General features: G+C 36.0%; 3 protein-coding genes across 3 annotated transcripts; all 3 read left to right on the top strand.

Annotated features, from left to right (window-relative positions):
• Positions 1-319: 319 nt before the first annotated feature.
• Positions 320-1488, top strand: LOC103519027 (DNA ligase 3-like). Its single transcript, XM_008484105.2, has 2 exons — positions 320-934; positions 1349-1488. Exons 1-2 carry the CDS (start codon positions 625-627, stop codon positions 1486-1488), a joined length of 450 nt encoding a protein of 149 aa, XP_008482327.1. The 5' UTR covers positions 320-624.
• Positions 1489-3067: 1579 nt separating this feature from the next.
• Positions 3068-4453, top strand: LOC103519025 (cilia- and flagella-associated protein 20-like). The gene has a single exon (XM_017448029.2). The coding sequence runs from the start codon at positions 3521-3523 to the stop codon at positions 4331-4333; it is 813 nt and encodes a 270-aa protein (XP_017303518.1). The 5' UTR covers positions 3068-3520; the 3' UTR covers positions 4334-4453.
• An 8574-nt stretch (positions 4454-13027) lies between these two features.
• On the top strand, positions 13028-26944 carry LOC103519026 (DNA ligase 3-like). Its single transcript, XM_026830655.1, has 10 exons — positions 13028-13827; positions 14312-14431; positions 14610-14953; positions 18382-18593; positions 19996-20073; positions 21103-21293; positions 23724-23848; positions 25393-25539; positions 25708-25869; positions 26429-26944. The coding sequence occupies exons 1-10, from the start codon at positions 13518-13520 to the stop codon at positions 26576-26578; spliced, it is 1839 nt and encodes a 612-aa protein (XP_026686456.1). The 5' UTR covers positions 13028-13517; the 3' UTR covers positions 26579-26944.
• Positions 26945-27193: the final 249 nt, after the last annotated feature.

Here is a 27193-nt window from a genome sequence, read left to right as displayed (position 1 = left end):
TTCTTGTTCTTCCAATAGCTTCCTCATTGTTTGAATTTTTGCTCGATGTTGTCATTTACTTAACAGGGATGCTTCCGGAAAAAAAGGTCTACTTTTAACGTTTTGTCTATTTCTCCCCTACAGCTACTTCCATTTATTTCCAAGCTGACATTCTATTGAATCACTTTTTAGAACTGATCCGTAGTTAGTTAATCATAAAAACTAAAAAGTCATCCTCAACATTTCACGTTTACTCATTCAAGAACGTCAGTGTTCACTAACATATTTCATTCTCAATGTTTACAGATGTCGGACAACACTTAACAGGGATGCTTCCGGGAAAGTTAATGGTCTACTTTTTTACGTTTTGTCTATTTCTCCCCTACAGCTACTTCCATTTATTTCCAAGCTGACATTCTATTGGATCACTTTTTAGAACTGATCCGTAGTTAATCATACAAACTAAAAAGTCATCCTCAACATTTCACGTTTACTCATTCAAGAACGTCAGTGTTCACTAACATATTTCATTATTTTAAATTTTATATGATTTAGATTAGAAATTGACCATTGTACAATGTACTTTCATATATTTTATGTGCAAATAAAACGTATAATATTCTATTCTATTCTCAATGTTTACAGATGTCGGACAAGGAGGAACCTAATCCAGAAGACGATAAGAACTTCTGGGTGGACCGCGCCAAAACTGGACGCTCCGGGTGCAAAAAATGCAAACAAAAAATTGATACGGGCACAGTCCGAATCGCCAAGATGGGATACAACCCATTTGGATCGGGCAAAATGAAACAGTGGCATCACATCGATTGTATTCTGGAGGTATTTAAAAAACAGAGACAGACCACGGCAAAGATTGAGGTGGTGGATGATATGGGAGGTTGGGACGACCTGACCCCTGAAGATCAAGAAGAAGTTCTGTCTCGCTTTCCAGAAAGTAAGTTGTGATTCAGCTGTCAAAGTTATGGATTTTGAAGGCACCTGTATTTTCTTGGGCTTAGCTTTAGTAACTTTAGAAGGAAATGTTGGTAGGCACCACTTGAATATTTGAGGTGCTCCTCCGTATTTTAGTGGGTTTATAAATAGTTCTTGAATTTATTCTAATTCAATATGGTGTGGAATTACCCTTACACACACATAAACCCATTCTACTTTCTTTCCGGCTGACAAGCCTATAACTTAATAATCGTGGGTTTTTTCACGTTTCCACGAATAAATTGCCTGGCAGACTGAAGCTCAAGTGCAGAGATTTAAAATGAAAAGACGTCAGAGAAGGGTAGCATATTTTTGCCTTATAAGGCCATTATGTTTTCAAAATGTTTGAACTTCGGTTTTTATGCCTTATTTCCAGGTTTAAGAGAATCTAATAAAGACAGAGATGTCCCCGAAAGAAAAATCCCAAGTTCATCTGAGAAGAAATCGAAGACACCGAAAAAGAAAGCCGTAGCATATTTTTGCCTTATAAGGCCATTATGTTTTCAAAATGTTTGAACTTTGGTTTTTATGCCTTGTGAACCCACAACATGTGGTTTTTACACATATGTATGTACATATTTATATTTATTTATTTATATCTCTCTATGAAATTCATTGAATCTATTATGTATGTATGTACTACATAAAGCTTGCTGAAGGGAACAGTAATTTTATTTGAAACACAATATAAATTGTGTTTGTGTTTTTTATATAAATAAATGTGTAATTATGTAAATAAAAAATATACACAAACAAAATAGAGCCTATTATTTATTCTATTTTTACACTCCCTATGAGTGAAAAACGCTTATTGAAAAAAAGAACAGCCTTTGAAATCTGTTTTCCATAGGCAGACTACCCTTTCTTGTGTGACGCTAATTCGACCGATTTTCAAATTGGAAATTGAAAATTGGTTTATCCTTCAATTCTCTATAAAATGGTAAACTACGCTGGAAATTTCAAATAACCCACACGCATTCAATTTATGTAGATTTTCAAATAACCCAATTTCGGCCCTTTAGGCGCAGTATTTTTCTCCAACCCTTTCTATCGCCTTTCAACATCAAAACAATCAAATAAAATTTCAAGCTACCCACTACTTTTCATCCAACTATTACAATCATATATGCTATTTCAAATGTAAGAGTTAATTGTCCTACCTGAGTTACATGGCATCATGCTATAAATCAGGCAAAAACGTTCTTCATATAGGCAGGGCAAGCATTCTCATTAGTAGTTTTATATACCTTCTTTCTACCATTTTTGCCATGATTTACCCCATATTTGCAATTCTCCACAAAAATCCAACCTCATGACTCCTGTTGCAAAAAAAAAGAAAAAAAAAAAAGATTTTATCAATATTTTTCCTTCAAATTTTACTCACGGGAATTAGAATTAATGTTCATCTGGCAAATGATTGCTCTCGTTTAACAAATGACATATGAATCACAGTTCGATATACATAGATATAAAGTACACCAAATTATTATTTCTAAATAGCAGAAAAAAGAAAATTAATTCAGCAAAACAATCAAAAGAAAAGAACGAAACTTTTTTTATTCACCGAACTCGCAAATTAAAATTCGTCTTTAAGGAGCCGTTACTTTTTTGTTTCAATCGAGAATACAAGCTACAGTCTGCGGTAAGATTTTGACAAATGAGTGATAAATTTCCTTCTATCAGCGAACAGCTTTTGGAATGGCTGTGATGATGCACATACTCTCAAGTTTCCTTGAAAAATAAGTGCTTCTGTATTCTTTTGTGCAGTCAAATAGTATGTCCCTCTCCGTAGGACAATAGAGAGTTTTTGCAACCAAAATTAGCGTTAATTAAACTCTTTAACGTTCTTAAATACGCAGAAACGAGTTTTCGCCAAATAACGTTAAAGAGTTCAGTTAATGGGACGAAAAGTCTTTGACTCATTGATACTACTCATACTATACGTATTATTTTCTGTATAAGAGTACGAATGAATATTAATGTATATTTTTAATGACATGAATTACCTATTAATTAATGATCTCCATAACATCTTATTAATATTAAGGCGGTGAAAAACATCAATGTACGAAACTGAATTAAAAAAGCGTGTTGCCTCGTGTGCTTGTGCATCCTCAAACTACTGTAACCTATGTACAAAGTAGAATCACACAAATGAAAAAATCTAGAAGTTTTGTCAGGCCAAGCTCTCAAACTACAACCTCACCTAACTATTGTGGACCTCTTTTTATCGGTTTCAAAGAAACTTCTGGAGATGATTCTACATAGATTACTCCATCGGTTCCGACCATACCTTCTACTGTGGAATATCAGAGAATCATTTTGTTTTCTAGAATCCATGGACTGAATAACTGCACAACGCTTTCAGTTTGAAAAACTTTCTAACTTTCTGGAGTTGTGATAACTGAGCTGAAAAGAAACAGGAATGAGCTAGATAGTCGTCAGGCCCATGGAATTTAGCCACATCTTAGTTTTAAAACCGCAAATATCTCGATTCTATCCGCCTGGAAAAGTGTTTATAATTTTAATTTAATTTTTAATCTTAAACATGTTCAAAAATGCTTATCAGGGCCGGTTTATATCAATATTTTACAGTATAGGATCCAAACCTTTGAGCTTGTGGGACACTGACGTTCATAATGGCTACATCAGAAGAATTACAGATTATGACCTCAACTCCTTGGCTCTAGAAATCATCAGCACCACTGTTATGAACACCTACATTACATGCCCGAACTATCGCTTCAAGTCTCTGGGAATCAAGCTCCCTTATCTTTGTCTTATCATCAAGAATTTAAACAAACACTTCAGTTTCGAGGTGCAAATCATTGATAGTAAGAACACCAAGAGAAGAATTCGATTCAGCAACTATCATTCCTGCAGTAAGATAAACCCGTTCATCGTTACATTTCCCATTTGCTTGAACGAAGGTTGGAATGAAGTGCGAATTGATTTGCAGGACTTTGTGTATAAATCCTACAAGACATTATACCTGGAGACTCTTCAAATTAAAATGCACGCCAACTGCAGACTGAGACGAATATTTTTTGCCGATAAGTTGTACGATAGCAAAGACATTCCGGCAGAGTACAAACTGTTTAGAAAAGAAGATCAGTTGGCTACTTCGAAAATTATGGATGAGTTCCCTTATCCTCCATCATACCTAGGTGAAAATGAGGATATGAATGAGGATGAGATGGGACAAGGTGATTTCTTCAATGAAAATTTGATGCCCAAGTATAGTGCGGACTTCTTGGAAATGCCAGCAGGTGGTGAAGATGGTGGTAATGAAAACCAGGAGAATCCTGAGCCTGATGCAGCAGGAGGTGATGATAATGAAGATCAAGGTGATGAGCCATAAGTTCCACAGGAGGCGAGAGATTACTTTTAGTTGCTTATGACACAGGTATTACAACTTCGTCTTTTCTTACGAGAGAATATCCTGAAATTTGACAATAAACCTCTCTGATTGAGTAAACTATTGAAATTGTATATTTTTTATGTACCTACCTTAAAAATTTGTAGATTATTTACGTCCAATTTCGTCTAATTATTGTTGCATTGTTATGTGTAAGAAGCTTGTGGTCTTATCATAATTCCAAGAATAATTGTTTTTATCAACAAATAAGGCGTGGACTTGGTAAGTTTAGTCAATGGCATTTCCGCGAAATTGGACGTACAATTCACACCCTAGATTATTTATTTTATCAGTTCTTGTCGAGCCGATTAAGTTGTAAATATTTATCACATCTTGGTCATGCCAAAGTACATCCCCTCATCTAAGCATAATATCATTGATAGCGTCGATCAAGCTTCAATATAGACCAAGGACAATACTTGGCTTCCTTATTATTGAGATTTACATTATCTATGTCGTTCTAGTCTAGTGAATCATTTGGTGGTGCAATCTCACGATCTATCGGCGTTGCTAAAATGTGAACCTTTCATGTAAACAATGAATTATAGTTCTCCATAGTATACCTACTTCTCATATTATGTAGAAAACTAGTCATAGCCCCCCGTCAACTCTCGATGTGGTGAATTTTGACGAATGTCTCTTCTGCGCCCCAATGACATTTCCTAAGATAGCTTTGTGTGTAAAAGTAATAACCCTTTCATTATTGTGTAAATATTGTGATTCTAGTTCTATGAACTCTACTCTAATTATTATTCGCACATGAGAAACAAATCAGCTCATTTGTTTGACTCATTGTAGCTATTGCGTTCTATTTTTCTTTGGAGAAAAAGGGCGCTTTTTCTTAGAATTTGTAACTTTCCTCGTGCCATTTTTCCATTACGTCTCCATAGTCTTACACGAGGGAAAATCCAGATGTATTTAGAGATATATGATCTAGCTGCAAGATGAATATTCATAAAAATTCAAATCATGAACTTTTCTATTGTCTTGAAAATGCTATTGACGCACTTCTTTACAATGGAAAAAGAAGCAACCAATCGAAAGAACCCGTGAAGTCTTCAGCGGACGTGTGTCGGGAAAATAACACATCAATTCTGAGAAGAGCAAGACAAAAATCACTCATTTTTGTTTTCTTATCAGTCAAACTCTCTGATAAGCAAGTTCATCAAGGTCAGTGATAAGGGGCGGGGTTTAGCTGCGCGATTCAGAGTGGCAAGTAGCCTACCTCTGTATACTGTATAATCTGTTGAGAATAAGGAAGCGATCGGCATTGCAAAGAAGATCACCGACTACATGGTGGTCTTGTAAATTTAATTCCAAGACTAAATTAATAGATTGTGAATGAGAGGCTTCATAAGAAAATCACCTGAAATTGACAGTAAATCTACAACAATATTACTCGTATCTACTATTATTGAAAGCTGAAAACGAACAATGAAAACAAAACAGTTTTTCAGAAAGACAAATTTAGATATTTCAATCGGATCCAAAATATGTTCTATAACTAATAATTCTTTTTGATTAAAAAATTAAGTTCTATCAACCCTTGATCTATCTCAAACTCTTAAACCATTCAACCACGGACAATATATTGCGTCCTTTAGGTACTTTGAGGTTTTATAATATCAGGTAAAAAAATTGGTTCTGAAAAGTTTGTATGTGAAATTATAGGCTACACTTGAAAACGTACAGAAAGCCCAAGATATGAGATGTCTTTCTGCAAATCCTAGTTATCAAGCATTGATAATCCCTGACCTCATTGTGCCTCATTGCATCGGTGCATTTCTGAAGAACTCATCTTTACTCTTGTTTCGTTGGAAATATGTAAGCATAAAATTCAAATGAGGGGGTCATCTGTAAAGGTTATCTATGAGGAGGCCCAAAAAGGGGGTCGATGTAAAATTTCAGCGGCACCTGAGTCTTTTATAAAGAGGATGTTATCAGAGTCAGTCAAAGTTATCTACTGATGACTGATAGGGAACATAATATTGACTCGAGAGTTTATTATCGTTGATTTCATATCAATGTTTTGACTTCTAAACATGATAAACTTAATTCAAACCATTCTTTACGGCCTTGGTTCTAAACTTCATCGACTCCGAAAGTTGAAGGTCTCGTCAAGTTTTCCATCTGTATTTTGCAGGAATTCTCAAGTCACATTTTTGTTATAAGTTTTATTTTATCACATGAAAGTCAAGAAATAGATGACGAATTTGCTATTATCAATGTTTTACAACAACATACATTTGATACACTCAAAAGATTGAGTTCCAAGAGGTGAACTTTCCGATATAAAAAAAAAAAACATCTAGGCCCAATAACCTTACCATAGATTATTCTACAGATTTTTCTAGAGGGCAGAATATGGATGACCCAAGTCGAATTTTTTTACAAAATATTGTTACCTTCTAATTATAAGTTTTAAAGTCCAGCTATATTTTTACTTTCCATTGCACTCTAGAATTTTGTGACCTGTGAAAAGGTCCTTGTCAGTGATAAGCGCTTTATCAATCATGCTAAAACGAGAAATGCTAATAATAGCCAACAATTTTACTATGAAAATCGATATAAAGTTGTACTTTGGCATGACTGTAGTAATATGCCAAGCCCCTAGCACCTTGTGAATAATTTGGCGCCAATGTTTACAAATAGTGATAGTCACGCAAAAAATCACATTGGTAGCAATGTGATTCTTGTCAATTATGAAATCAATCCCCCTTTTATATATGCATTTTCATCAGATATGGAGCGTCGTGGTATAGGGTGTGAGGTAAGTTGTGGAACAGCCGAGTATATGCACAATCTTGTATCATACAGCTGCTTTCTAAAAATCTAGGCCATATCCCTAGTTTTTTAAGGTCATAATTATCCCAAATGCATCCACTATTCCATTATAAATGTGTCCATTAGTTATCTGATCAGCACTTGAGGAAAAATTACCTAATATGTATGTACTTCCTCGATCGACGGCCGGTCGACTATGTTTGGACACACCATTAGAAACTTGGTTTACTTTTAGATACGAAGATAATTTTATTTATGTTTGTATTGAGACAAATTAGAGCAGAAACGTGTCCTGTGTCCTTTGGTAGCACCCAAGGTTTGCGCCCACATTCAGCATAAAACTAACTAGATATGCTACCTGGCTACCTCTAGTATCTCTGAAACAGTTAGACCATCACCCATGCAAAGTAGTTTATTTTTTACCTAAAAAAAAGAACTAGTTACATTCCTAGCACACATAGCGTACACTATTTCTTATTTTCTTACATTTCAATAGATCTGCATTGTTTAGAAAAAAGCGCGGATGATATAACGGCATATTATTTGTGACTGAGGACATTCCAACATTCTAAGATACCAGATACAAGTGATATATTAGGATGGTATTCAGAGCTTAGTATTTTAACTGCCTCCATAACTATAACATAGGATTGTTGGTAGAGAATGCATAGGGCATTCAAGTGTGTACGCACAAACTTTGGTTCGGCGACATTCAAGGAATTTTAGTATTTTTAGGTGAATTCCGATAGACACCTCTAGATAGGCCTGAACAGTTTTGAAGTTTATGTCTGCCCACTTTGAACAGCTTAGAAATGTAAGCCATACCTACTCATTTTGCCATAACAGGCATTCGTGTAGAAAATATATGAAGAAGTGCTCTTTATGATCCTATCTGTGAACAGCAAAATTTCCGCATCAGGTGGAATACAAACCAAGCACCTCTGGATTGAGTTAGTGCACTTTGCAATCGCTCACAAAAGCAAGCATGCATTAGGACCTAAGGAAACCTTAGGCTTGCAGTACATTGGAATCGACTTTTAGTAGCACGTAGCCACGTAGTAGCCTGCAAAGTCTTTATCTACAATAGACTCTCTATCATTTTCAAAGGTTTGATGGTTTTGCAGGCGACTATACACTATCAAAAGTTGCAAGTCTACGCTTCTCAGGCGTTATCTCGAGACTCCGCACTACTACCTATACTCCTGGACAAAATTAGCGCACACCTTGAAAATTTCCAAATATTTTGTTGTTGCCTGCATTTGAAACACTAAACACTAAAGCCTTCTCCACACGCGCTCACGTCCATCCGGAGACTGCAAGTAATGTACATTATTCATAAAACTTGTAAACATACCAATATTAACCCTCGGTCACCAGGGGTCAAGTAAACCTGAAAAGTTTAAGGTGTGCGCTAATTTTGTCCAGGAGCATAATTTCTCAAAATAGACATAGAAAATAACTTGACCTTTTTTCCGTTTTGCAAGGATGTTTTAATAGTATGACGTCTAATGATGAATTTTGTCCTTGTATGTACCATTGTACCTATCTACCTATGATTTTATCTTTAACATTTTTTTCTTCTAAAGTATTAAATATTGATTTGCCTGAGGAAATTTTACATGTTGCAGACAAATTTCGGGGTGATTTGGTTTTGTGGACCAAACTATTATTGCCTGGAGCTGTCAAGAGGATCTATAATCTTCAATCCAAGCAACTGGTCAAGCTCTTCAGTAGGGTAAGTTGTAAAGTCACACCAATCCTAGGACTTGTGCTCAAAATACTTAGGCTGGGGTTCACCAACTCGGGATTGAGGTGAAATGAGGATTTCCCTATACTTAATACCCAGGTCGATCTCGGATTGAACTCAATCTCATTTGTAATGTATCCGAGATGTATTTCCATTGGAATTCCATTGTATGTTAACACACCTCGAATGTTTTTAAGGTGGTTAGCCAGTGTTATTTAAGATCCCTCAAAGTAGGACACAGTATTTGCACATTTTCGTACGTATGTACTACTAGTCTATAGTCCGTCGATTTGCGTACTTTTGTATTTTGGGTATGCCTGTTCAATATTATAAGCACCATCAGTTTTTCCCCCTAATAAATCAACATTTTTCCCCTTTACTTTTCATTACCCTCGTACTCTTTTCATGCCTTCTCAACGGCAGGTAATAATTGGAAAACTTTGTCAAACTCATCACGTGTGGAAATAAGTTCATCATAAGAACGTCAAAAAAGTAAGAAATTGGGGTGAGGAGTTTTGGGCAAATTCTGAGCGTTGAACTTTGGACTTTTTAAGAGTGTCAACTGAATATGTGAGAACAAGATGAGAAACAAATAAAGAGTTATCATCTTGGTTCTTTCCTTAGTCTGTAAACTCAAAACATCACTCCTTTTAAATTTGATAAATAATTATTTGTAATCCAAATCCTGTCTACATATTTCAAGAAGTTATGAAAATCGTGGGTGCTGTTGTATCTGTATAGGTACCTATATCTGAGAATAACTTCTTAAAAGGTATGACACCTACCCTTATTATATGAATCTCGAAGTTTTTGGAAGATGTTTTCTTATTAATATGCAAATCGACAAGTGCCTTGCTATTATATTTTTGGAAATTAACTTATTTAACTTTTGTAACAACCTAACCTACTTGTACTTTTTAAGAAATGAATTAATGTCTTTGAACGTTAAAATTCAGCTCAGTCTTTTCGGTTTTCAACGGGTTAGTCCAACTTTAGCAAAAGTCTATGTCTAACTTCCAAAAATCTATGTTTGTATTTCACAAATTTTCATTATACAATTAAAGTAGTCTTGTGAATTCCACCTGTTAGACCCATGAACGGAAAGGATTGGTGATTTCCTCGGGATACCACTGGCACCGCATGGTTCTTGTCCCCCTCCTCCCTTCGGGTTTAAAAATCAATTCCGATTCCCTCTGAATTCCACCTGTTAGACCCATGAACGGAAAGGATTGGTGATTTCCTCGGGATACCACTGGCACCGCATGGTTCTTGTCCCCCTCCTTCCTTCGGGTTTAAAAATCAATTCCGATTCCCTCTTGAAAGTTTATCCCGAGGGTAAGGGGGAAGACACATACGTCAGAAGTGTTCTATCCGTGGGTGTAAGTCGTGTTAATAGTCCTCAGATGTGACGTGTGCTATTCTATTGGTGCTATTCCAATTTTAAGTGATGCTATTAATAAGCCTAGTCAAAATGGTGGGAAGTTATGCTTATGCCTCTTTTTTCCAAGTCAAATCCAAGACGGTAGGGGAAGGTAGTTATAACTACCTTCCCTGCAATAAATTACAAGTGCGTGCCAAGAGATTAATGTGACAACAAGCTTTTTGCGGTTTTTACAAGTGCTATTAGTTCTGAGATTTTGCTAGTTAAGTACACACAGTTTTTGATGAAGTGTTTTCCTATACTGCGACATGAACATTTTGATAAGGATTTCGTTCCTTCAGTTTGGTTTTGTAAACAGGCTGATATGTTTTCAGCATGAGTGAAGTTGTGAAAATGACACTGAAAGTTTATCCCGAGGGTAAGGGGGAAGACACATACGTCAGAAGTGTTCTATCCGTGGGTGTAAGTCGTGTTAATAGTCCTCAGATATGACGTGTGCTATTCTATTGGTGCTAATTCAATTTTAAGTGATGCTATTAATAAGCCTAGTCGAAATGGTGGGAAGTTTTGCCTCTTTTTTCCAAGTTATATCCAAGACGTCAGCTTCATTGATCTATGTACAATTGTCCATAGTTAAATAGTTATAACTACTTTCCCTCCATTTTTGGAGGAGATTTCTGGACTCCTAACTTTGTACTAGTTCTGGTTTATTAATGGCTATGCCTCTACTCCGATATGTTTTACTTTTGGACAGATGATTTTATTTAACCAATAAAACTACCTACCTAATATGTACTTATTTTCCATTTTTGGTGGAGATGTCTGTACCGCCAATATGCCTGGGACTCGAGAATATTTGTATTGGTTTGAAAATTTAGTACTCCCACTAGTATTTCTGTATCTCAGTGCACTTTTTAACCACAGCACTATGTACAAGGAGCAGATTAGAATGCTGAACCCATGTCTTCATGAAAGTGGATTATGGGGGAAAATTTGTTACTGTCGTCGCCGCCATTTGAAATTTTTATTTAATAAAATTGCCAAGAAGCAGTGTCGAATAGGATTATTTTAATGGGTTGAAATCATGTTGATTTATTGAATTTTATAGAATAATTACCTACATCTGGTTTATGGACTTAACTGCCAGCTGAGGTACGGTGCAACTATTGCAGCCCAAATGGGGAAATTCAGTGGTTGGGTGGAGAACCCTACCACTTAAAATAAAGTCCGAAAAAACATCTACCTATATCTATTAATAGTATATACGTATCTCCCTCGCAATACATTTTTCTCACCATCAGGAAATAGTGTCTTTCTGATTGGTTTGATAGAAGGAACTGCAATTGCCAAGGTCTTATAGTCCCGAAATCGAAGAAGGAAAATAGGATAGGAGAAAGCCAGCCGGTCCGAGAACGAACCTCGCCCCTATTTTCACCACTGGTGCTATGTCATTAACTATACATAATAAATAGTTCCTACTTAAAGTGCATACAAACCACTGAGAAATTTCTTTCAATTATCGGAAAATTAAATTATGAATTTTTACTATGCATTTTTATTATGTTCATCTCTCTCTCGAGAAAAAAGAAGGAAAATAGGATAGGAGAAAGCCAGCCGGTCCGAGAACGAACCTCGCCCCTATTTTCACCACTGGTGCTATGTCATTAACTATAGTAAATAGTACCTACTTAAAGTGCATACAAACCGCTGAGAAATTTCTTTCAATTATCGGAAAATTAAATTATGAATTTTTACTATGCATTTTTATTATGTTCATCTCTGGAGAGAGAGAGAGAAAAAAATATTATAAAAGCTTAGTCATAAAATAGAGTTGACACCAAAGTGAATGGTTCGCCTACTGAAAACTTCATTAGAATATTTCGATTGCCGTTATAAATTTTAATGTACAAGTAGGGTAGTAGGTTAGGTATCAATATTGTGGTAAGAAGACGTACAATATAACTGATACCTAAATTTTAAATTGGTATGAAATATTATTCTTGGCCCTGGCCTACATAGGTGGACCAATCCCATATAAATAGAAAATTATTCATAAGATCGTTCTAATGAAACATCTGCATTTGTAAACTTGGTTATATTCCAAGAAAAACTTAAAGGAGACTTTTGTCCAGCAGTGGCATCACAGTTAATGACAATATTAATAGAAAACTCGTGCATTATTCTCATGCAAACCAAGATAGATGTGTTTAGTGTTTAGAACTTACCTCTTGACGAGCAGTATCTTCTTCGGACCGTAGAAGGGCTGCATTCAGCCTGTGACGTCATAGTATTCCGTGGTATCATAGTAGGTTGTGGCCCAAGAGTAACCTGCTTTTGCTGAGATTGATCATGCGGCCCGGACGTGGTTCTGGCGCACTCGGATATCAAATTACCGCACATTGCGCAAACTGGTTCAATTTGGTAAATTTGATTGATTGAGTTCACATGAACCATCTTGGTTCCGTGGGCGTCTCCGCTATGCAATCCTAGAAAAATAGAATGTAAAAAATTACAATTAAACAAAGATGTTTTTCATTTTCGGAGGCACTTTTATATCAATGTCTTACATTTTTCGATCTTCATGCTAATTGAAAAAGTTTGTTGAAAAATTCCCCGTCAAGAGCTTGAGGGTAACACAATACTTTTCTTGTTCTTCCAATAGCTTCCTCATTGTTTGAATTTTTGCTCGATGTTGTCATTTACTTAACAGGTTCATTTTCGGAGGCATCACCCACTTTTATATCAATGTCTTACATTTTTCGATCTTCATGCTAATTGAAAAAGTTTGTTGAAAAATTCTCCGTCAAGAGCTTGAGGGTAACACAATACTTTTCTTGTTCTTCCAATAGCTTCCTCATTGTTTGAATTTTCGCTCGATGTTGTCATTTACTTAACAGAGATGCTTCCGGGAAAGTTAATGGTCTACTTTTTTACGTTTTGTCTATTTCTCCCCTACAGCTACTTCCATTTATTTCCAAGCTGACATTCTATTGGATCACTTTTTAGAACTGATCCGTAGTTAATCATACAAACTAAAAAGTCATCCTCAACATTTCACGTTTACTCATTCAAGAACGTCAGTGTTCACTAACATATTTCATTATTTTAAATTTTATATGATTTAGATTAGAAATTGACCATTGTACAATGTACTTTCATATATTTTATGTGCAAATAAAACGTATAATATTCTATTCTATTCTCAATGTTTACAGATGTCGGACAAGGAGGAACCTAATCCAGAAGACGATAAGAACTTCTGGGTGGACCGCGCCAAAACTGGACGCTCCGGGTGCAAAAAATGCAAACAAAAAATTGATACGGGCACAGTCCGAATCGCCAAGATGGGATACAACCCATTTGGATCGGGCAAAATGAAACAGTGGCATCACATCGATTGTATTCTGGAGGTATTTAAAAAACAGAGACAGACCACGGCAAAGATTGAGGTGGTGGATGATATGGGAGGTTGGGACGACCTGACCCCTGAAGATCAAGAAGAAGTTCTGTCTCGCTTTCCAGAAAGTAAGTTGTGATTCAGCTGTCAAAGTTATGGATTTTGAAGGCACCTGTATTTTCTTGGGCTTAGCTTCAGTAACTTTAGAAGGAAATGTTGGTAGGTACCACTTGAATATTTGAGGTGCTCCTCCGTATTTTAGTGGGTTTGTAAATAGTTCTTGAATTTATTCTAATTCAATACGGTGTGGAATCACCCTTACACACACATGAACCCATTCCACTTTTTTCCGGCTGACAAGCCTATAACTTAATAATCGTGGGTTTTTCTCGTTTCCACGAATAAATTGTCTGGCAGACTGAAGCTCAAGTGCAGAGATTTAAAATGAAAAGACGTCAGAGAAGGGTAGTATATTTTTGCCTTATAAGGCCATTATGTTTTCAAAATGTTTGAACTTTGGTTTTTATGCCTTAAAGGGTAGTATATTTTTGCCTTATAAGGCCATTATGTTTTCAAAATGTTTGAACTTTGGTTTTTATGCCTTGTTCCCAGGTTTAAGAGAATCCAATAAAGACAGAGATGTCCCCGAAAGAAAAATCCCAAGTTCATCTGAGAAGAAATCGAAGACGCCGAAAAAGAAAGCCAAGAGTTCCGATCACGATAGTCAGGAAGATGAAGCTCCATCGTCCTCTAAAAAATCAAAAACAGAATCGAAATCAGCAGCTAAAAAATCCAAGGACAAAGATACGATAGTCAGGAAGATGAAGCTCCATCGTCCTCTAAAAAATCAAAAACAGAATCGAAATCAGAAGCTAAAAAATCCAAGGACAAAGACACGATAGTCAGGAAGATGAAGCTCCATCGTCCTCTAAAAAATCAAAAACAGAATCGAAATCAGAAGCTAAAAAATCCAAGGACAAAGATAGAAAGCAAGAAGACCAGAAATCCAGTGTCGAAAATGAGCGCGATGTAAAATATGCAGAGAAAGACAATTCCTTCCGAGAGTTCCGAAAAATATGTGCTGAAGTTGCAGATATTGCCAGTTATACATCAAAGACCGAAGTCCTGAAGGAGTTCTTTCAGAAAGGAACGGGGAAAGGTGAGTTTTTTTCTATGAGATTTATAATTAAAACTTCTTATAAGTGGAATTCCCTAGGCAAAACATGCACAGTAATGTTATTACAAGAATTATTCTAAAGATACTTACCAAGAAATTATCTTTTAATTGATGACAGTAGACGTCCTTGAAATTAAACAATAATATTACACAACGGCTTGATAAAAACAATGTAAAATAAATAGAATTGTTCTCTTAAAAAATATTTTGAAAAAAATCTATAAAAAAAGGAAAGAGAGGAAACCAAACGGCAGTATCTCACAAAACGGATATAAAATTGGTTTTAATCAAATCTAATTAAAGTCGATTTTTTTAAAATATTTAAAACACAAAATAGATATCTAGGTTGGATATAAAAGAGAAATACCGAACTTGTATCGAATGTACCTACACTTAATTACCTACTTAGTTTTGTTTGGAAATTAGTTAAATATTAAGTATTTTTGTTGAATAACAATATGTTTCTGCTGGGTACTTATGATTAATTCAATGATATATCGTGTAAAAATTGTTTTGTTTAGTGGTTGATCGTTTATGAATGGCGTTATCAGAAAAAAGTTTATGAGGTTGTTTGGATTTATCTTTTATAGTACAATCCTATACCGTATACATAATAAAAGGTATACATTACTAATTGCTATCATATCATTTTCTGCATTTTGTTAGGGTTAGGGGTCTGTATTAGGTGTCAAGAGGGGAATATAGTCAGAGTATAGGTCAATTTTAAAATAAGTACAACGTGTAGGACTGTTCTTTTTGTTAGAATATATTCAGGGGTTCTCAAATACACTGTAGTGGGTGTGTACAGTTGTTTATCAATGTGTTCTCCTAGATGAACTCAATGAAAAAACAAACTCCCAAAGTCATGAATCACGTTGGAAAGTTGTTTTTAATTACTGACTACCCCATTGATATTTATTTTAATCTCTTTATGAATCAAAATAATATGTTAATGATCAAAATAATATGTTAATATGTTAATAATAACTTAATAATGCGTACTTCAAAGATGCCTCTGTTACGTATGACCGTAATGTTATGGGTGAAATTAATTTCTTTCGCAATAGGCTCCAAGTTTATTCCTATACTATAAACAAGTTTATCATTTAAAATCAATAATTGTGGTATATGAATTTTCCCTGAAAATAGAAAACATTTCTTTACCTACTATGTACATATTGTACATGTGATTTTTTTCCACTTTTATATTTCATCTATTTAACAACATATTCAATGTACAGTACTTTCTGTTTTGAAAGTTTACAACTTCTCTGCCAAGAAGCAAAAGTATTGACCTTGTAAAATGATGTCATTGTAGAGAGAGTAGATTTAGAAACTTATAGAAAAATAGAAAATATACTCCTGGACAAAATTAGCGCACACCTTGAAAATTTCCAAATATTTTGTTGTTGCCTGCATTTGAAACACTAAACACTAAAGCCTTCTCCACACGCGCTCACGTCCATCCGGAGACTGCAAGTAATGTACATTATTCATAAAACTTGTAAACATACCAATATTAACCCTCGGTCACCAGGGGTCAAGTAAACCTGAAAAGTTTAAGGTGTGCGCTAATTTTGTCCAGGAGCATAATAGTTGCCTACTGCTTTACCTAGTAAAGGGGCTCTTTCTTTAGTCATATTCAAGCTCAAGCAGTATTAATAAGTACCACAATTATTATTTTATTGACTTATTGTTCATGTTCTGTACCTACTACCTACCTATTGAAATACAATGTCACGTCTCCTTAAAAGCTGGTTCTTCGCCTCTGACAACCAAGTACAGTCCACACAAGAACACATCTACGGAAGCTCCAGCCAAGGGCCACTCGGTACAAGGATCAACTCCGCACTACGAACTCAATCCTACTGCTACGACAACACCACGGGGTGATGTTCACTATAGTTTTTTTTTCTTTCATTTCTGTTTAAGCAACTGGCAAGCTGCTTCAGTAGGGTAAGTTGTAAAGTCACACCAATCCTAGGACTTGTGCTCAAAATTACTTATGCTGGGTTCACCAACACTCGGAATTAGATGAAATGAGGATTTTACTTAATACCCAGGTCGATCTGGATTGAACCTCAATCCTGAGATTGGAGACATTTACAGTGGAAAAACTCGACCCTAGGGTTTTCTCATGCCTCACAAATCATCTTTTGCAGTAATTAACAATATATACCATCTATCCTTGAAAAAATTACTTTCTCTCCCTCCCCCCCCCTCCTAGAAATGAACCTTTATCTCGAACTCTTTGTGTCTTTCAAGTTTCCAACCAATGTCACCTAATGTGTTGCTTTTCAGCTCATAAAAGCTGTCTTTCAAAGCACTGAACTTTCAAACATCAAAACCCCCTAACTAACCGTATCGCTTTCTAAAGGAGTCTCACTTGATCTCATGTCCATTATAGCTCGACCCACAAAATCCAATTATAACATACCAAGTGTCCAAGGGGAAACGTCTTGATTTCCGTCTCCTTATTAGGTTCTTTTGATGAAAAGTTTTGGGGGGGGGGGGGATTTGAAACTTTTGAGCTTTTCCCAACATCAGGTACCTTTCTCCCTCGTCTACCTTTTGTAAAATCCTAAAAGTGTGGTCCAACATACTCGTATGAAATTTCATCTCTCCACATCTCCACTTATTCTGAAAATTTATGCTTCATAGGTACCTCCTATATTAATTGTAAAAAGTTTCTTTGAATTGTGCAATACTGTTGAATATTGTGGTCGATGTATGAGACTGTAAAGGAACGTGATTGTACCACCACTGTCTGTAGAAAGACTTGAGGTAGCAATCACGCTTTGTTGCTGTTTATACATTTGAGAAAATAGGAGGCCAATATGATTGGTTACCATTTATTTCTTAGGAAGTACTTATGTTTTGTCATTAGGATGTGATTTGTATGCATCTATTCTATTTGAGAAGAGAATGACGTCTTTCGTCTTTGTGTAAGTCATTCATGGCCGGGTCCACAATGTGAGTTTGAACTCCGTTTGAGTTAAACTCTTGGATTAAGCATTCTGATTTTCTGAATAAAAAAAAAAGAAAAACCCTTTCCTGCCACACACGTTCATTTTTTACCTGACGAACTTATGCTTATGCCTGTCATGCAAAAACGTGAGATGCCGGCCTTAGGGTCAATCATTTCCCTATTTCTGCAATGAAAAGTGTATGAGCCAGACTAGGTCGTGAGCGCTAGGTCGTGGGTTCGATTCCCGTCCGGGGCGGATTTTATTCTGGAATGTACGGAAAATGTTCGTTCTCGGAACAGCTGACTTTTTCCTATCCCGTCTTCCTTCTTTCTTCGATTACGGGACTATAAGACCTTAGCAGTTACAATTCCCCCCTTCCCTGTCTTCCTTCTCCCTTCGATTTCTGGACGAAAAGACCATAGCAGTTACAGTTCCCCCTTTAAAACCCCTTAAAAAAAAAAAAAAAAAAAAAAGTGTATGGAAGGACTTCTTTACCCTAACCTACGGCCCTTTTCTCGTTTTTATTTCCCTCCCAGTTGTTCGGTACAGATCAGGACGCGATGTTGGAAAGTCTGGAACAAGGAGACGTGGCTGAAACTGTTCGAATATTCTTTGAGCAGAGCAGAAAAGTGAAGCCGGCCAAGAAAGGGTGTCTCTCCCTGCAGCAGGTGGATAGTTTTCTGGAGGAGTTGTCCAAAATGACGCGCGAAGACGATCAGGTGTACCATTTTGAACAAATCTGTTCGCAGTGAGTACTATTAAATTATTATTATTATTATTATTATTATTATTATTATTATTATTATTTTTAAGAGTACAATTAGTTAGTAGAGGATTTTAATTGTTTTCAGCATGAATGTTTGTCGCCTCAACTGATTCAATGTGTTATATTTCATGACTTCGACTAGAACCACCAATTGACTATTGAAGTCTGTGGTGTCCCTAAAAGGAACGTCACAAATATGTCTTACGTTAGTCCTTATTATTGTTTGTATTTAGAAAGTTAATTACTAGAAGAATATGTATGTTGAAACCATGTACGATAGTTAAATACGTCTCGGTTGCAACAAATACGCCTCTGAAGTCTTGCAAAATAAAAATGCATACACATCTAATTTGGATCATCATTGGGTGACGCACTTTCATTGAAAGAAAAGAAAAGACGGAAAAAATTAATAATAGCTCATCCCTAATCCCTAAAGGCAATTTAACTAAAAATCGCCATTCATTCGTCATAGAAAATCATCTCAGTCAGCAAGTACGTAACACAAGAGCTATTGATCCTATAGAGAAAGCATATAGGTAAAGTATATTTACACATCTAATTTGGATCATCATTGGGTGACGCACTTTCATTGAAAGAAAAGAAAAGACGGAAAAAATTAATAATAGCTCATCCCTAAAGGCAATTTAACTAAAAATCGCCACTCATTCTTCATAGAAAATCATCTCAGTCAGCAAGTACGTAACACAAGAGCTATTGAGCCTATAGAGAAAGCATATAGGTAAAGTATATTGATAAGTATAAGGTAAAAATCCCAATAGAAAAACATGGGGTGAGTAAGGTCAGCAATGGATATCTAAACAGAGAAATGGCAACATGTGCTTATGCTTGTGAAGTAAAAATAACATCAGAAACGTATGCTTTTCACCTCATCTCTGCTAGCGCACTTGTAAAAATAACGTTAATGACTTCAAGTACGACTTGCGTAATTGAAATTATTGTTTGTCAAGTACTGTTGACCCTTTTGACGTTCAATAACCTTGTTTACCACTATTCTTCTTTGAAAATTTTCCCATTTTCGAAATAATTATATGTAATATCTAGCTAGGTTTTCAACTAGCAATTATCGCATTTTGGATAAACCTCATTGCTTACGATTACGATATCGCCGCTGCGCTAAGTTAGGTACAGAAGCGTATCTCAACAGCAAGCAACTATGTACTCATTTACATACGAAATAATCCTAAACTGTCCTCACAGGAAACACAGCCCAAGATTGTTTTTGATTTGCATGAATTGATACTTAACAAACCTCTTTGAAAAATTTGAGTGCCTTCTGGCAAAAGGTGAAGTCCTGAGAATTTCAAATTGAATTCAGCCCTGATACCTTTTAAACTGGGCATAATATTTTCTACTCCCATTTCAGGTGTACTTCAAATGATTTGAAAATGATCATCCGATTGGTAAAACATGATTTGAGAATTAACTCTGGACCCAAGCACATGTAAGTTCTTCTGATATCCCATTTCTTATTTTTTCTTTTTGTGTTTAGCAATACTGGTGTGATGTCCACTCCAAGTTCTAATCTTACATCTTATCTAAACCAAACTTAAGTTGCCTAATTCCTGCAACTAATTAGGTGTTTATGTATTAGGTAGGTAGGTACTTTTTATGATAGATTGAAGATTCTGTAACTTTGTGAAGGTCCATCTTGACTAGGTAGGTTGAAATGACACTAAAATAGTGAAGAAGTATACGTTTGTCATTTCAACCTACCTAGGTACTTTTTACTTTCTATTACTACAGTTTAGCGGCTATACTGTAATGAAAGTATTGCAATCGGTCCAAATTTTCAAAATCGGGAAATGGGTGGAAATATCCGTTTTGGGGTCCCCTGATAATGAAAGTATTGCAATCGGTCCAAATTTTCAAAATCGGGAAATGGTTGGAAATATCCGTTTTGGGATCCCCTGATGTCAAAAAGTGATTTTTAGCCCATGGTCTGTACGTTACGTACGTACGTACGTACTACAGGTTTTTTTGACCTGATCTAAACCCAAGTCGTTCCTGTAGGAACGTATCATTTTTGGTGCCGAGACCAGGATACCAAATAAGTAAGCAAGTCGTTCCTGTAGGAACGTATCATATGTATTAGGTAGGTACCTTTTTTTGACCTGATCTAAACCAAATTCTGATTATCTCCACCAAAGTGTTCCTATTGTATTTCAGCCTTAAAGCTCTACATCCTAATGTTACCTAATTTATTTACCTAAATATGTAGGTACTTACAAATTCTGAAGTCCAAATTGTACATGTGATTTTTTTCCACTTTTATATTTCATCTATTTAACAACATATTCAATGTACAGTACTTTCTGTTTTGAAAGTTTACAACTTCTCTGCCAAGAAGCAAAAGTATTGACCTTGTAAAATGATGTCATTGTAGAGAGAGTAGATTTAGAAACTTATAGAAAAATATGAAGTCCAATCTATGTGCTGATCTAATCTAAACCAAGGTGCTCTTATGTTTCAGTCTAAACGCTATACACCCTGATGCCTATCAAGCATTCCAAACATCCAGAGATCTGGATTCAGTGGTTCGTAAACTGGGACTTGGTGAAGACAGCAAAGAAAGTAGCGGGGATGAGGGCGATGAAGATTCCAGTTCCAGCAAAAGCAATATTGCCCTCAAACTGATGACCCCTGTACTCCCTATGCTGGTGAGCTTTCCTTTTCTTTCTTTCAATCCCTGTTTCTCCTTTTCCGCTCTCTCTCTCTCTCTCCCTCTTCCTCCTCCTCCCTCCCTTTCTCTTCATCTCTTTCTATCTGTCCGGTCTTAATAAAACTTAGCTAACATGTTTAGGACACTAAGAAAATTTGATCATGAACTTTTTGGACCGATGAGATTGGGCATTCGAGGCCTCCGTAGAAACCCACTTTCTACACTTCTCTGAGCCACTTTTTTCCGGTGGTTTGGCCGTTTTAGTGTTTACTATCAAAATTAGAAGACTTGGCCCATTATATGTATTTATATTAGGGTTTTATCTTTAAGTACCTATGTATTTATACTGTTTATTATGTAATTGTAAACCTTTAAAAAATAAATAAAAATAAAGCACAAATATATTAATAATAATAATAATAATAATAATATGATTATTATAGGATGGGATGCCGTCTTTTAGATTAACGATCTTGTACATCCCCATTGAACCTCAAATTTCTATCCATCCCCTCTGCTAGCGCACTTGTAAAAATAACGTTAATGACTTCAAGTACGACTTGCGTAATTGAAATTATTGTTTGTCAAGTACTGTTGACCCTTTTGACGTTCAATAACCTTGTTTACCACTATTCTTCTTTGAAAATTTTCCCATTTTCGAAATAATTATATGTAATATCTAGCTAGGTTTTCAACTAGCAATTATCGCATTTTGGATAAACCTCATTGCTTACGATTACGATATCGCCGCTGCGCTAAGTCAGGTACAGAAGCGTATCTCAACAGCAAGCAACTATGTACTCATTTACATACGAAATAATCCTAAACTGCCCTCACAGCAAACACAGCCCAGGATTGTTTGTGATTTGCATGAATTGATACTTAACAAACCTCTTTGCAAAGTTTGAGTGCCTTGTGGCAAAAGGTGAAGTCCTGAGAATTTCAAATTGAATTTTAATATCTAGCTAGGTTTTCAACTAGCAATTATCGCATTTTGGATAAACCTCATTGCTTACGATTACGATATCGCCGCTGCGCTAAGTTAGGTACAGAAGCGTATCTCAACAGCAAGCAACTATGTACTCATTTACATACGAAATAATCCTAAACTGTCCTCACAGGAAACACAGCCCAAGATTGTTTTTGATTTGCATGAATTGATACTTAACAAACCTCTTTGAAAAATTTGAGTGCCTTCTGGCAAAAGGTGAAGTCCTGAGAATTTCAAATTGAATTCAGCCCTGATACCTTTTAAACTGGGCATAATATTTTCTACTCCCATTTCAGGTGTACTTCAAATGATTTGAAAATGATCATCCGATTGGTAAAACATGATTTGAGAATTAACTCTGGACCCAAGCACATGTAAGTTCTTCTGATATCCCATTTCTTATTTTTTCTTTTTGTGTTTAGCAATACTGGTTTGATGTCCACTCCAAGTTCTGATCTTACATCTTATCTAATCCAAACTTAAGTTGCCTAATTTCTGCATCTAATTAGGTGTTTATGAAGTTATTCGGAGACTCTTTGTCTGTCTTTGGCTTGTGGGAATAATGTGGAGGGAATTGATCTATCCCATTTTCCTCCCTATTCCTCTTCTTCTCTCCTTGTTTGGCGCACTCTACCACTTCACCATACCGGGTGAGATTCGAACCTTCAACCTTCACATGCGACTTTTTCTACCTCAAAATTTATTTCCCTAACAACTACATCGCTGAGGTTGGTCACAGTCTAAAGCGTACATATATTCCTCTTGTATTATTTCTATTAAGTTATTCGGAGACTCTTTGTCTGTCTTTGGCTTGTGGGAATAATGTGGAGGGAATTGATCTATCCCATTTTCCTCCCTATTCCTCTCCGTCTTCTTGTTTGGCGCACTCTACCACTTCACCATACCGGGTGAGATTCGAACCTTCAACTTTCACATGCGACTTTTTCTACCACGAAAGTTATTGCCCTAACAACTACATCGCTGAGGTTGGTCACAGTCTAAAGCGTACATATATTCCTCTTGTATTATTTCTATTAAACTTTGGTCTCGGATTAAGCATTTTAAGTCCCCTAGCACACCCATTCCCAGAAAAAAAACCTCCCCCTACTTTTTTGGCAATTCTTTGAACTGCCAAGATCATAACTCGGTATTTAAGCACTTCAAAAGGAATAGTTAGGTTTAAGGCCTTCGCCCTATCTGTAATACTGATAGTTATTGATAAGTATGGCAAAAAATCAACGTTGTGTATTTCTATTAAACTTTGGTCTCAGATTAAGCATTTTAAGTCCCCTAGCACACCCATTCCCAGAAAAAAACCTCCCCCTACGTTTTTGGCAATTCTTTGAACTGCCAAGATCATAACTCGGTATTTAAGCACTTCAAAAGGAATATTTAGGTTTAAGGCCTTCGCCCTATCTGTAATACTAATAGTTATTGATAGGTATGGCAAAAAATGAACGTTGTTACTCTGAGATCAAGTATGACGGGGAACGAGTTCAAGTACATAAGAAGGGAAACGAGTTCAAGTACTTCTCGCGCAGCTTGAAACCCGTGCTTGAACATAAGGTATGCACCTAAGTTTAGTGTTTGAACATAAGGTATGCACCTAAGTTTTAGTACTTGAACCTTGGAAGAAAAGCTATGGCCAATGACGAGAGTTAATCGGAAGGTAAAAGCTAACTCTTATGTCAAAAAAAAGTCGTGTAAAAAAGGTTGATAGTCAGTTTAAAGTTGGTGAAAGAATTATCTTATTATTGCTTTCGCATATTATATTTCCCCTCACCCCCTCTCCGGGGAAGGAATTCTCAAAGGTAAAGATGAGAAAGGTAGGGGGAAAAATCAGGAATGAAATATGATGGATAATCGTGGAAAGGAGGGAGAAAACAGCAGTATTAAGTAAAAGCTATGTGGTGAAGAATTTGACAAGGGAGAGAGAATAGAGGAGGAAAGATTAAAAACCAAAGGTTGGAAAAAGAAAAAAATGACGGGTTTTGAATTATTGAGAAAATCTTTTCCCCTCCCCCCCTCTCCGGGGAAGGAATTCTCAAAGGTAAAGATGAGAAAGGTAGGGGAAAAAATCAGGAATGAAATATGATGGATAATCGTGGAAAGGAGGGAGAAAACAGCAATATTAAGTAAAAGCTATGTGGTGAAGAATTCGACAAGGGAGAGAAAATTGAGGGGAAAATAATAAAAACGAAAGGTTGAAAAAAGAAAAAGAAAGAAATGACGAGTTTTGAATTATTGAGAAAATCTTATTTAAATTTTCATTCTTTTGAAATACCTCTGCTTTTGGAAATCTTTGGTGGATCATGTTCTACTTTGGTTTGTCTGAATTCCTATGTAGTAGGTACAAACTTCAGTAGTGTAGTGGTTAGAACAGTAGACTTTGGATCCGGAGGTTAGCGGTTTTATTCCAATCCTTTCTTTTGTATAACATTCTTTAGAAGAAGAAAAAAAAATAGAGTTAATTTTGAATACTATCTAAATGGAATCTTTTATTTTATCTAAATGGAATCTTTCACCTACGAGTAGGTACATCAATGTCATCATACATGCGCCCAAAAGATAAAATAATTATTATTTTCTATAATAATCTTTTTCATATTTTCCTGTCGTACCTATAATATGTACCTATAGAATTTTAGACTGTCGAAATAGGATACGCAGTCCCTTTAGCTCAACAGTATTTCGAGAGGAAACCACATAGTATGGCCTTCAAATCATAAGCCTTTATTTGTTTATTTGGCCCTCACGAAAGTAAAAGTCTGAAGGGATTTTGGATTGGAATCTTTTGTGTGTTGAATTTTGTTTTTCATTAATTTCTTCTCTACGTTTGTTTACAAATACACACAAATTAGTTTTACTCTGATCTTACTTCTAAAAGCACAACGCTCTATTGATCTCGCCACTGACGATGACTTTTATCGCATGCGATAAGTCCATCGATCAGTCGAACTTATTGGATAGAAATTACCCACTCACGATTAATTCTATCGCATGCGATGGACTGCGATCATCATTTCCGATAGAACTCATCGTGAGTGACGAGCCTTATACCTAATCTCGTGTTATGTAAAAGAGATAACTCATCAATTTTATTACTCCAGGCTCAACCAGTATGGGAAATCTCCGGTGCGGAATTCAGTCAGGCTGAGATCCACACAGCCGACGGTATCTCTATTCGATTCCCGCGGGTGACCAAGATCCGAGACGATAAAGACTGGAAGACTGCGACCAACTTGCCCGAACTCAAAGTGAGTAGCACTACTAAGGAAATGTGAACGTACTTAAATGAGTTTTTTTTTTTTATGATGTTATTAGAACTTTTTGGGGAATTTCAGGATCGCTATTAATTTATTAAGATGATAAGTAAGGCTCATTTTATTAACAAATTGTACAAATGTTTGGTTCATTTTCATCAGGTTCTGTTCAAAAAGTCCAAAGAAACGTCCGACTTCACACTAAAACCAAGTTCGAAAAGAAAGGACGAACCATCTTCGTCGAAACCAAGGTCTACCTCTCCCCCTCCCAAGAAAATAAAGAAAGAGGAGAAAAAAGACGAAGGAAAAGAAGATGTCAATAGTGTAAGTTGAATGCGTATACTTGATTGAAGATTGCTTCCTCCACGATTGCTTGGCAGAACACCTCCATAGAATTGGTTGTATAGATTCACCATAAAAAGCACGTAGGAAAATGACCTATTAGTCAATCGCTAACAACAACTATTCTAATTGTTGCCCCGGTGCGGTGTATGGCAGATACAAAAAGATATGTGTTCTTTATTCTACCGGCACCATTCGGCGAAAGTTAAAGCCGCTAAAACAACAACAACAACTTTCTAGTGTAAGTTGAATGCGTATACTTGATTGAAGATTGCTTCCTCCACGATTGCTTGGCAGAACACCTCCATAGAATTGGTTGTATAGAGTCACCATTGTGTCCTTTATGGAAAAGGTACGTAGGAAAATGACCTATTAGTCAATCGCTAACAACAACTAATATTCTATTTTACTTTCCCGGTGTATGGCAGATACAAAAACATATCTTTTATTTATTCTGCCGGCACCATTCGGCGAAAGTTAAAGTTGCTAAAACAACAACAACTTTCTAATTATTTATCTTATTCTTTTTCATTATTTGAAGAATACGACCGAATCAAAAACCTCAAGCTCCAAAAGGCACGCTGCATCTCCTACTAATCGAAGATCTGCTTCTCCTCCTCCCAAGAAGATAAAGAAAGAGAAAGCGGAAGAAAAGGAGTCAGCTGATGAAAATGTGAATAGTGTAAGTTGAATCGGTTATTGGTGGAATTAAAAGTGTTAAAATCTCTAGATTCAAGCCTTATTTTGTAGTTTACTTTTTCATGTTCCTAAATCGCCTGTTTCGGGTTCGCTGTTTTCTTATCTTTTCTTATTTCTCATCAGATTCATTACTCATCAAGTCATTATGTACTCTGGGAATGTAAAAATCCAAATGTGCTAATTTTGGACATTTTCCTTGATGTTCCTATCCAAAGCACAACCCAAGTTTACCGAGATCATCCAATAAAGTTTTAGTAAAATTACTAAAAATGGCCTCTGACGTTGTAACTTGGACAAACTCTGTAGCTTTTCAATTTGTATAGAATAAATAAAAAAAAGTAACTTTTTTGTCAAGGAATGATTGTGTTGTACTTTGTGAATCCATGTATGTAGGTAGAGAGAGGGAGGGAAGGAATGCTAAGCATGTGAAATACACCTCAGTAGCTAGCTAATCTCAGTCCTCAATTTTTCATCCGGAACAAATGCGGGTACACAAATAAAGTGTTTAACTCGGTGAAAATGTTTGAGAAATACGTATATGCCCAAGTATATTTCCCCTACATCACAATGTAACTGTATATCTCTAATCATCATTAACGCTCCGTAT

The sequence above is a fragment of the Diaphorina citri genome, unplaced genomic scaffold (assembly GCF_000475195.1).
Source record: "Diaphorina citri unplaced genomic scaffold, Diaci psyllid genome assembly version 1.1 scaffold2488, whole genome shotgun sequence".
Classification (NCBI taxonomy): domain Eukaryota; kingdom Metazoa; phylum Arthropoda; class Insecta; order Hemiptera; family Psyllidae; genus Diaphorina; species Diaphorina citri.
The sequence above is the reverse complement of the archived record's forward strand: the minus strand, read 5'-3'. Positions and strand labels throughout refer to the sequence as shown.

Bases quoted from the DNA above. Each gene is read 5' to 3' on its own strand.
- LOC103519026 (XM_026830655.1), top strand. From the start codon at position 13,518: ATGTCGGACAAGGAGGAACCTAATCCAGAAGACGATAAGAACTTCTGG. The intron at 13,828-14,311 runs GTAAGTTGTGAT...CCTTGTTCCCAG, and splicing joins TCTGTCTCGCTTTCCAGAAA to GTTTAAGAGAATCCAATAAA. The intron at 23,849-25,392 runs GTATGCACCTAA...TTATTACTCCAG, and splicing joins AACCCGTGCTTGAACATAAG to GCTCAACCAGTATGGGAAAT.
- LOC103519025 (XM_017448029.2), top strand. From the start codon at position 3,521: ATGTTCAAAAATGCTTATCAGGGCCGGTTTATATCAATATTTTACAGT.
- LOC103519027 (XM_008484105.2), top strand. From the start codon at position 625: ATGTCGGACAAGGAGGAACCTAATCCAGAAGACGATAAGAACTTCTGG. The intron at 935-1,348 runs GTAAGTTGTGAT...CCTTATTTCCAG, and splicing joins TCTGTCTCGCTTTCCAGAAA to GTTTAAGAGAATCTAATAAA.